Source organism: Epinephelus lanceolatus, chromosome 23, assembly GCF_041903045.1.
Source record: "Epinephelus lanceolatus isolate andai-2023 chromosome 23, ASM4190304v1, whole genome shotgun sequence".
In the NCBI taxonomy this organism is placed as follows: domain Eukaryota; kingdom Metazoa; phylum Chordata; class Actinopteri; order Perciformes; family Serranidae; genus Epinephelus; species Epinephelus lanceolatus.
The window spans coordinates 4,418,193-4,430,193 of record NC_135756.1 but is presented as its reverse complement, the minus strand read 5'-3'; the positions used below and the strand labels follow the sequence as shown (position 1 = coordinate 4,430,193).

The following is a 12,001-nucleotide window of genomic DNA, read 5'->3' as shown; positions in this document are numbered from 1 at the left end:
AGTTTCAGAGAAGTTTAGAGAAATGATCTTTACCTCCATCTGTACTCAGGGCTCATTGTTGTACGCTTAGCATTAAAACATCTGTATGTGCATCACTATAAAAAGTCAGATTATAAACAGCTGCGTTTCTTCTTCTTACGAGTTTGAGTTATTGCGACTAGAATATTTATGTTGTGAGAGTTTGCCAAGAAAAGCAAAGTTAATCAAAAGAACAAATAATTCAAAGGTTAGACCTAATAAATAAATAAATAAATAAATAAATAAATAAATGTGTGTAGTTTTTGTTAGTAATAAAACGTTGGACATTTAGTGAAACCCTCTTCTTCTCTTTCTCTCTAAAGTTAAGTTTATATTTGTGCATTGAATAGATTCCATCTCTACGTCGTAGCCTGACGTGCACCTCCCCAGAAATGTAACTACACGTCGCGGTGACGCAGACCTCCTGTCTGTCTCTCTAAGCTGAAACCATTTCCCTCAGTGGAAACAAAGCTTTTATTTACTTTAATTTCACAGATAAACAATAAATTGTGAAGACAATAAAGCCTCCACAAAAATAGCATTTTAAGTCTTGTGTGTGATTTATCCTGGCTTCATATGAGCAGAGGAAAGTATGCTAGCCACCAGGCTAATCTATGCAATGTAAAATGCCATAGGCTTGTACTAATAACATTAGCATGTTATATTTGTTTGGAAAACGTGTTTAGTATAAGACAGTTGTTTTGTCAGTGAACCTTGTGAGTTGTAATGGAGCTGAATTTAGTAACGTTACCTTTGTTAAATGTTGCTGTTGTCCCTGGCTTCATATGAGAAGAAGAAAAGTCCGCTAGCTGCTAGGCTAATTTATACAATGTAAAATGCCACAGGCTTGTGCTAATAACGTTAGCATGTTGTATTTGTGGGGAAAAAGTGTCCAGATAAAGACAAGTGTTTGTCAGAGAACCTGGTGAGTTATTGAGCCAAATTCTGTAACATTTCTTTTGTTAAATGTTGCTGTTTCCAGCTTTATATGAGTAAAGGGAAAAGTCTGCTATTCGCTAGGCTAATTTATACAATGTAATATGCCATAGACTTGTGCTAATAATGTTAGCATGTTGTATTTGCGTGGAAAATGTGTCCAGTATAAGGCAAACGTTTGTACTTTTGTTTGATGGTGTCGCTATAAAGCCAAGTTTTAGGTTTGTTTCAAGTGTGTTAGTAAAATGAATCAAACTTTTTTTTTTTTTAGTTTTTTTTTTTTGTCCTTATTATGGTGCTGCTGGAGAGTGACAGGTAAGTGGGGAGTGACGGGGGATGACACGGAGCAAAGGGCCACAGGCTGGATTTGAAACCCGGCTGCTGCAAAGGATTCAGCCTCTATGGAGCACTACCAGGTCAGCTACAGGTCGGCTCAAATCAATGAAACCTTTCTGCACATCACAGAGACTCAACATAGTGCGATGGAAAATCTACTCCAGCGACACAGACACACCATCACAGGAGAATAAATGCTAACAACAGCGTAGGAACCCTCAAAAAAATGTGAATTTCCATTTTCACTGGTTTTTGTTCAGATTAAATAAATAAGATATAACATGTTACTCAGAGTGTTAGAGAAGCTGGCAGTGGATTTTGTTAGCAGCAGGCTAGCTGGTTTCCTTTTTCCAGTCTTCATGCTAAGCTAAGCTAACCAGCTGTAGCTTCATATTTACTGTAGAGACATGAATGATATCAATCTGAACATCTGTGTCTCAGAGACAAAAAGAAGAAGAGAATTTACCTAAATGTCAAACTCTTCCTTTGAATTTCTGCACATCAGTATTTTTGTCTATGTTTCCAGCTTTATTGATAAAATGCTAACGTAGATATGTCAGTAACAGTCACACAGTCATGAGCTCGGGTCCTTGGGACAAACTATACTTCAGTTTTTCGTTCAGCAAGTCAACTACTTTGGTTCAGATTTCCACTCTTTTTGAAGTCTTTTAAGGACTCAACTGGAAAATAATACAGAGAACTTTTCTGAGATATAAACTCATTTTTAAAACCTGATTATTTCTCAGTGACAAACCAGAAGTCGTTTCACCCTTCAGACTCACCGGAGAGGTCGCTGCTCTCAATGCGCCGCAGGTCCGAGTCGACCCAGAACAGCTTCCCCACCTCGTTATCGATGGCCAGAGCGACAGGTTTCCCCAAACCGCTGAAGAACAACACCTCACGCTCCGTCCCGTCCAGCGCCGCCCGCTCGATCTTCGGAGAGCGCTCCAGCAGGTTGGTGAAGTACATGTACCTGCAGCAGAGAGCAGTCTGTTATAACTGTGTTTCTGGTTCATGCAGCTCATCTCAACAGTTTCTGATGTTTGTTTCTGGCGTGTTTTCCTCCCCGAACATCTGCAGACTTCATTTCTCAACCACACAATGACCCAGAGATTACTGCGCGAACCCCAGCCCGAAGGAAACCCTGCAATTATGGTTCCAAACAAGCGACTCGGCACCACCGAGCTGCAACGGGCTTCAAGAACTTCACGAGCCCGAGAGAATAAACAACAAGAACAAATTACCGTGTGATTAGAAACAAGACGCAGATGCTGAGGAGCAGAGACACAAACCAAACGCTCCTCAAGTACAGGAGTGTTTCTACCTGTGTGTGTCTGAGGTGTGTGCACAGTTCACAGAGCAACATCTGAGACGCTTTCATGTTTCCTGGAACTGTACTTAACACCACTTTAACTACAGGAAGAAATCTGGCGAATAAATTAACAGGAAATCTTTGGGTGAAAATTGTGAAGTTGATGCCAGTTTCCCAGTTCCTTTAAACTGCCTTCATTCATCCATTTATCCTTCATCCATGTTTTCCTTCCTCACAAGACTTAATCATATATACGTTATGTTATTAACTCAAAGAAAAACTTAATTTAACTAATTGATTATGATGTTTTCCACAATAACAGCAGAGTAACAGAACAATGAGTAATGCTGTGTAAACACTAACAAGGGTCTAACTCTGTGATCATGTCAGAACGTGTACTGGTGTCTACGGCTTAACGTGAGGAAGCTGATGTGTTTGTGGGACACTGACCCTCTCTCCGGGTTGACCACGATGGCTCTGGGTTTGTCGTGCTCTCCTCTCAGCACCACCCCGACCCTGCTGCCGTCCGTCCGGGTGACGTTGATGACGTTGGTGACCTCGCTGGTCCAGTAGATGAAGCGGCTGTAGATGTCGATGCTCAGGTCGTACAGCTGCAGACCCTGGCTGGGTCCGCCCAGAGAGCTCGACACCACTGTCATACTCTGACGGACGAGAGCAGAGACACAGCGGGTTAGGAGACGAGACTACTCACAGTTTTTATCTGACTGCTTTAACAGGAAACAGTTCTGGTTTCTGGTGTTTCTGTACCTGGTTGCCGTCCTCCTGAGCGCGGCGGATGACGTTCTGCTTGGAGTCGATCCAGTATAGCTGTTTGTCCAGCGGGTCGTAGTCGATGGCTCGGACGTTCCTCAGGCTGTGGATCGGCAGGATGATGTCTGGACTCTGCTGCTCGTCGATCACCATACGGTTGATGGCTGTTTTCTGGCTGAACAGCAGGAAGGAAGTCGGAGCTGGAGGACAAACAAAGAAGAGGACACGTTTAAAACACGTCTGTGGGCAAGACCGTCATTCTCAGTGGGGTAAAAGGAATTGCCGCCTCACCGCTGCACGTCTTGTTGTCATAGTTGAGAGAGAAGTGGGCGGGGCAGCCGCAGACGAAGCTGCTGACGGGGACGGCGAGGCAGAGGTGTGAACAATGCCCGTTGGTGGAGGCGCAGGCGTTCCAGCCGCCCTGTCTGGACGAGTGAAACACCAGGATGTCCATGACGTAGTCCAGGTGGCCCTGGATGACGGTGCGGTTCTGACCGCTGGTCTTGTTGGCTCGCTCGATGCTGCGCTGGCTCCAGTCGGTCCAGTAGATGTAGTCCTGGTACTGGGTGAGGCCGAAGGGGTGGGGGAGGTCGTCGGCTATCACCTCACGGTCCTGACCTGCAGAAATGAAAATAGGAGAGATGATCAGTGTGTGTGTCCTTCACATATCTCTAGAACCGTTCACCTGATCTGCTTCAAACCTGGTGAGAACATCGCACCAGGCTAAAGGACATGTAGTGTCAAATTTGGCGCAATTTGGACACGCAAAAGCTCAACAAATGCTTCAGGACTCGGAGAAGTTTTCTTCTAAAGATTTCTGTAGGAGCAGTAAATCTTTTGCTGCTGAATGCTGGCGAATCTAACATTATAACCGAAATCTTCACTTCCCTGGAGTCAACGATCAGAAGCCACTCTACTGTTGCAAGAAAATGACGCCTATTTGGAAATTAATACCTCTGCTGTCACCCGTGTTTCTGACCACGAGTAGCCCATGATGGTTGTGTTTTTCAGGGGTGGATTTCCGTCAGTGGGAGCAAACCTTTTATCAGTTTTCATTTGAAAAATAAGTAATACATTAAGATGACAACAATGCCCCAAAATAGCATTTGAAGTGTAGTGTGTAATTTATTTTTCCTTTTATTTTCAATTTAGTTTTTTCAATATTATCACTGTTATTATTTAATTTTGTTGAAGTTATTAATTGTTTTATTTTTAAGCCTTTTTAAATTAATTTTAATAACACTATGATTATTTCTCGAAATCACTCCATGTACTGCATAGAGATATTTACCTATACACACCGTTACATCACTGTATTTTATTAAATTTTTCTCATTTATATTACCATTTTATCTTCGTTTATTTTTGCAATTATTTTTAATCATAATTTATTTATTTTTTATTGTTTTACTTAATTTTTATCATAACTATTATTATCTCTCTATAAAGAGTGATTTACCTCTGAATATTTACTTATCCAGAAATGGGCATGCTCTGAAAATGTCATTAAATAAAACTGTAAAAATAATAATAATAAAAGAAAACACCTTTACAGCATGTAAAGTAATGTCTTTTTAGCAGCATCAATTTAAAGTTTATGCTGTAAATATCTTTATATGGACAGTTTATCACAAAATTTGGAGTCTGGAGATTCAAAGCCTCACTGAATTATTATATTGATGTATATTGTTATGTTTGTTTATAACGCGGACCAGAAATGAGTCCATAAATAACTGAAGAGAAAAATAAAACAAATCTATAATTTGACACGTGCGCCACACTCACATATTGGCAGATAATTTTAGAAGCATTTCTGACATTTCTAAACTTGCTTTCATAGTTTTTCACGGCGTACAGGAAATTAAATTATGCGGCGCTGTTGTAGAGCGATTTCATTCACCACTCAGACAGTTCAAAATACACAGGACTAAAATACTGTCTTGACTAAAGTTAGACTCAAAGTTCAGAAAATTAAACACAGGTGTCAAACTTCACAAAAGGGTTGAGAGAATAATAAAAGTGTTGGTGAAGCAGACATCTGTCCTGTGAGGGTTATTTTCTGTCCTCAGCGTCCCTCGCCAAGACCGAGGCTGCTTTCCTGCACACAAAATTGGTAGTGTTGCGAGCGCAGTGCGAGTGTGTGTGCGCGGAGCCCGGCGTCTAATAACAGCATCGTTTTAGGAGTTTTCTGTGCAGAATATTTTGGTCCTGCTTCACATCCACCGACGTGCTGCTGAGAGGGAACACTTCAGGACAGCAGAGCGGCTTTTGTTTCAGCTGCGCTTTGAAGTGTCAGAGCGAGCGGCTAATGGAGAGAACATGTTCCTCTTCTTCTTCTGTCGTCTGAGACCAACACATGCATGTGCACAGAGTTCAGAACACACAACCACAGGGCTCTGCCGGTTATATAATGCAGAGGAGGAGATTTAACTCCCAGTGTTGGAGGGAATCCTGCGGCGAAACAAAGGTCACTGAACTCTGAACACACACACACACACACACACACACACACACACACACACACACACAGGGGATTTAGTTTACTAGACAGCGCAAAGTGGAGATCACAGGAAGACATGCAACAATGTCCCGGACGCCTGATGTGAACCAGGGGTGCTGCAATCACAGTCAGCATCTTAAAACCACTTGAGCACCGTGACACCTCGACTGATGATTTAAATTAAATGTTAAATACATGTATAAACCACGTCTGGGTGTTTGCCTTTTTCGATTTTGCAGCACAGCTACACAGAAAAGTCGCTGCTTTGTGATTCTCACCGAGCATGTTGGAGGATTCGATGAGCGTGGTGTCGAGGTCGGTCCAGTAGAGGCGACGCTCTGCGTAGTCGATGGTGAGTCCGTTGGCTCGGCCCACGTCCGCCACCAGAGTGATCCGACCCGACCCGTCCATCGCTGCTCGGTCGATCTTTGGCTTCCCGCCCCACTCGGTCCAGTACATGTACCTGAGGACAGGAAACAAAGTGGTTTCACGTAGGACCGGTTCTCATGCCAGTCTCTGATCTGTCTTCTCTTATTTTTAGTTCCAGTTCTCACCCTTCAGCGGGATCCAGAGCCAGAGCTCGCGGACTGTCCAGATCCTTCCAGACTAGGACCTGCCGGTGCTGCCCGTCCAGTTTGGCCACCTCGATGCGGTTGGTGCCGGTGTCGGCCCAGTACAGGTTCTTCCCCAGCCAGTCCACCGCCATCCCTTCAGGGTAGTCCAGACCGAACTCCACCACGTGCTCCAGAGCGCTGCCGTTCATAAACGCCCGACTGATGGTCTGCAGACGGGAGGAAGAGACAAGACGATGCACAGGTGAGACCCAAAATAAAACTGTGTGAAAGTGTCTCTAAATACTTTCTGACTTTCACTTTTACCATCTCTGTGTCTTATTCCATTTTTATCTTCAGTTCTATTTTCTGATAATTATTTTTACTTAAGTTTTTTTTTAACTTATCAATATTAGTATCTCTCAGTGTACAGTGGTATTTATCAATTTATATTAACTTTTTTTTAAATTAAATTTTTATTAGATGTTTTCGTATGACTATTATCACCTCTCCATTTCATTTTATCTCATTTTTATTTTCATCTCAATTTATTTTATCATTATTTACTTTTTTACTTTATTATACTTATTATTTAGTAATTATTTCTTATTATCTATTTTTTATTATTGCTATCTATCTATGTATTTGTTTAACTTAATATTTTTAATTAATTACATTTTAATTCGATTTTATGTATCACTATAAGATCTCTATTTTATTACATTCTCATTTTTATTTTGATCTTATCTCTTATCTATTATTTTTTATTGACTTATTTTTTCTATTTATTATTTACTTATTTACTACAATTATTATGTATTAAAGTTATTATTAATTTAATTAATTACATTTTTATTAACACTATTATTATCCCTATCAGTCCATGTAGAGGTATTTCACTATGTACATCTATATTTTGTTTTATTTTTAATTATTTCAATTTTAATTAGATTTTATATATGACTATTAACGTCTCTGTTTATTTCATTTTTATCTAATTTTTATTTTCAATTTATCTTCAATCATTATTTTTTATTTATTATTTATTTCCTCACATAATTCTTATTATTTTTTAGTAATTTTTAAATTGTCTTTTTTTTCTTCTTTTTTTATAAATAAACTTGTTCCAACTGAAAACGTAAATCTTTAAAATCACAGATCAACAGTTCCATCTTTGATTTCCTAAACTGCTCACTGTGGTTTTTAATAAAACAAACAGATGTTGGGGACTATTTTTCAACAGCGGATTAATTAACATTTGGTGCTGTCGTGAGTATCTGTGTCAGCAGGATGGCGTGTGTGTGTGTGGGAGTGAAAATAAACTACAGTGTGTGTGTTCACAGCAATAAGGGAACATGTCACCCACACTAAGAGAGCGGCTCATTGATGTGTTAATAAGTTTCTGGACAAAGATGGAGCTCGATGGCACAGAGAGAGAGGAGATACATCAGGCTATGATACAAGAAGAAACACTTTGACTGTGCCCACAAATATTTGTCTGTGGTCCCAATTTTTTAATTTTGCCTCTAAAGAAAAAAATGTAAGGCTCCCTCGTTCTGCACCGACAACGATAAGAAGAAATCTATTACATCTAGGACTAGAATCTGGAGGAGAAAGAGAAGAAGAGGAAGAAATGGAGAGATAAATCAGATAGATAGAGGAGGAAGAGGAGGGGAGCAGCCATCAATTACTTCCACCCTGGCGTCTCCTGGGAGCCCATTACAGCTCTACTCTGCAGGCCTCCAGCCAACCAGCAGGACGTCTGCCCACACATGTCCCCGCTCTCTGAGCCTCACCTTCAGAGTGATGTCGGTCCAGTAGATCCGGTTGTCGGTGACGTCGAAGTCGAGCGCCGAGGCCTCCTTGACGCCGGTGAGCGGGATGGCCACGTTGTTGTTGTTGGTCTCCAGGGAGATGCGGCGGATGTCGGTGTGGCGGGAAAAGAGCAGGAAGGCCTCGGGGACGATGCAGGTCCTCATGTCGGCGATGAGCTCCAGGCCGATGGGACAGCCACACTGGACGCCCTGAGGCTTGTAGAGACACAGGTGACTGCAGCCGCCGTTGTTCTCCGCACACAGGTTTGTACCTGAGGAGGGGGCGGGGCCACAGGTGAGTCAGATACATCATACATGCTTCAATTTTCTGGTGCAGATCAGAGGACTTATGATAAGTTTTTATTTTAATAAATGAACTGATGTGTTTACCGTACTAATGAACCTTCATTAATATAGGCCTATATTTTATCTCCAAGTGCACGTCACACACTGAGCGAGCCGCCGGTTAATGACGCTGTGGGCTAATGGGCATGTAGCTACTTCCATGTTTCACATGATACGTCATGTTTGTAGTCGACCAATGAAGATGAGTTTACATATCACCTTGGGTTCGTCCTTCACCTTCTCAAAATGATCCCACACTTTGGATTTCCTGCTCGACATGTTATTAACTAGCCTGTGGAATAACCGCAGGTACCAGCCCTGGAAATTAACCTGACTCCTGTCTGACTGCTGAGCGTGGACACTTCCTGTGTCTGTCCTTTCAAAGTAAAGTCACACATGCTCCAGTCATATAGGTTTGGATTTATTTTGACAAGGCGTAGCTCCTGATAGAGTTTCACATTTGTTTCTCTTTTTTTTTAACGGAGGGGTCTAATTCCTGGAGTCCAGAGCAGAGAGGAGCGGTAAAACACTGTGTTTGCATCAGCTGAGTTGAAGCCCTGAAATATTAATACTCCGTTATCCATACTTCCCAGTCAGACTGGGCTGCACAGAGTCTACTGACAGTCTGACTGCAGAGCGGGAACACGCCAAACTGTTTTAAACACCTTCAACACTTTTATATCTAACTATAAGGACTAGACTCTGATCAACACACTGATAATCCAGCATCCTGAAGGACCTGCAGCTGGACCTGAAGACCTGTGACTTGGCTCTGTAACGCTATGGTGCTCCTGGACTCACCGAAGGACTTGTGCACATTCGTGGCCTTGAGGCCCATGAGGTCAGGCAGCTGGTCGATGATGACCTCTCTCTCCGCGGTGCGTTTGTGGACGCGCTCGATGCTGCGGCGCTGCCAGTCGGTCCAGTAGATGAAGTCGCCCAGCAGAGTGAAGCCGAAGATGTGGGGGAGGTTGGTCTCCACCAGCACCCGTCGCCCCGTCCCGTCCATGTTCATCACCTGAGAGACAGACAGACAGGACACAGGGTTATTACAGAATGAAATTCAAGAGATTTCAAGTACCTTTTCAAGCACTATTTTTTCATTTTCAAGGACTGTGGTGTTTCCAAGGAATTCCAGAACTTGATTTTTTTTCCCCTTAAAATTCCAGCACTTCAAGGACCTTGTGTGAACCCTGCAGACAGGAGGATGTGACATACTGAGCATGCTCAGAGGAAGCTGCCCTGCTGCACACAGACGAACATCAGACGGAGTCAAACTTCACAAAGGATTTCTGCCACACTTAACAGGAAACAGATTTCCTTAAAAAGTCCTACATCAAAATCTAATTTGAGTCAAAGTACAAAAGTATTAGTATAAGTACAACTACTCATTCTGCAGAGTAATTTTATTTCTGTATTATAATTACTGACGCATTAATGTGTTCACTACATCTGATGACTGTAGTGCAGTAAAGAGTACAGTATTTCCCTTTGAGATGAGATGGGTTAGAGAGATGAGATGAGATGAATAGAAATACTCAAGTAAAGTATTTTGGTAAATATACTTAGTTACTTTCCCTCTTTGATCTCCAGAAGTACAAAGACACAGAACATCTCGCAGTAACAAATCAGCTGAGTCACAAAAGGAAACACATTTTAAATATCATAAACCATAAAGCATGTTTCCCATCATGCCCGGCGTGTGGACGGGTGGGGGCTGGGCAGAGCGACGGAGTTTCCACATTGTGTTTCTCGCTGTGCACACTGAGCGTGCTCAGAAGAGCTCAGGAGACCTGGCAGCACATCGCAGCGCCGCTAATTAGAAGCAACAGCCCGAGCAAACAAACAACGGCAGCATATGGCCGCCACATTTCCTCCTTCTTCCTCCTCTCCTTCTGCTTCTTCTTCTCTCGCACAAACTTTGACATCTCACTTCAACGAGGCGGCGGCAGCATCTCTAAACCCACAACTGAGACCGATCAGGACCCGATCCACAAAACCTGGAACTGAGTATAAACGCGGAGAATAAAAAAACGGATCATTTACGACTGAACGACACTACAAAGTTCTGCTGAACAAAGACACGATAAGAAGCAGAGATTTGAGTGTTTGGGTGAATGTCTGCCATATTTTATTAACCCCTTAAATACCAAAGTAAGAGCTCCATTTACCTGCAGACAGCGGAGGGAAACTAACTAAGCTTCAGGCTGCCTATGTACTTATTTATGTATTTGTAATTAATATATTAGATATTATAAAATGATTATACTGTTCCCAAAACTGGTTCAGTGTTTTCCTGATACGCACCAACTAGTGGCGCTGAATTTTGATTTTATTTTCTTTAAGCGAATAGAAGAGGGCTCCATCTCATCTCTTAAGAAACTAACATTATATTATTTTGCAATATAAACGCTTCATATTCAGATCAATTCACACGGCTTTACATAAAGCATGTAAACACAAAAAATTGGGCTTTGTTGGTTGAAGGTACATTAAGGACTTTATAATGCCACTCACACACAGAAGATCTATACAATCAGCTTCAACATTAGAGTCACCAATTCAGTATCTGACCAAATGTCTCCCCTTCTGTTCCTGAGATATGACGCTGAATAATGACCACAAAAGTGTTTTATGCAGAACATGAAGATGTCACAGTGAGGCTGACCTTTGGCCTTTTGGATATAAAATGTCATCACTTAATCATTTTATCGTGTCAGACATTTGTGTGAAATGTTGTCATAATTAATGAATGAATTCTTCAGTTATGGCCAGAAACATGTTTTGTGGGGACACAGTGACCTTGACCTTTGACTACCAAATTCTAATCAGTTTATTGTTTGTTTGTGCCAAATCTGAGGGATTGTACTTAAGGTCTTCTTGAGATATTGTGCTGACCAGAGTGAGACGGACCAGGTCACAGTAACTTTGACCTTTTACCAACAAAATCTTATCAATTCACCCCTGACTTGTTTGCTTATTGATTTTCTTTAAATGTCTTTGTTCCCAAGTCTTAAATTAGGAAGCAAAGTCTTAAATTAGGCTTTGAATGTATGAATGAACGAATACACGACTCAAAGTGGACGTTTGTGCCAAATTTAAGGGATTTAACTCAAGGCCTTCTTGAGATATTGGGTTCACCAGAATGAAATGGACGAGGTCTAAATGACTTTGACCGCTGACCACCAAAATCTTGAGTTCATCCTCAACTCAAAGTGGACGTTTGTGTCAAACTTGAAGGAATTAACTCAAGGCCTTCTTGAGAAACCCTGTATGATGTCTTGGCAACGCTGATCACTCTTTTAGCGTTATCATTTGCTTCAGGAAAAACAGTCAGCACATTAATGCTGCAGCAAACAATCGTTTGATAGAGATACTCAAGGAAACACATCCTGGAGGCCGGCGCGAACTTGATGTG

The 12,001-nt window shown here is 41.8% G+C and overlaps 1 protein-coding gene across 1 annotated transcript in view; it reads right to left on the bottom strand.

Moving 5' to 3' along the window:
* The window catches only part of lrp6 (low density lipoprotein receptor-related protein 6), a 59,358-nt gene that overhangs the window by 7,183 nt on the left and 40,174 nt on the right, over positions 1-12,001 (bottom strand). The window contains exons 8-15 of the mRNA XM_033614592.2: positions 9,385-9,601; positions 8,221-8,510; positions 6,428-6,654; positions 6,152-6,336; positions 3,665-3,991; positions 3,371-3,573; positions 3,053-3,264; positions 2,073-2,263 (exon numbers count right to left, since the gene is read on the bottom strand). Coding sequence (XP_033470483.2) covers positions 2,073-2,263; positions 3,053-3,264; positions 3,371-3,573; positions 3,665-3,991; positions 6,152-6,336; positions 6,428-6,654; positions 8,221-8,510; positions 9,385-9,601 — 1,852 coding nt within the window. The remainder of the gene's footprint in view (positions 1-2,072; positions 2,264-3,052; positions 3,265-3,370; positions 3,574-3,664; positions 3,992-6,151; positions 6,337-6,427; positions 6,655-8,220; positions 8,511-9,384; positions 9,602-12,001) is intronic.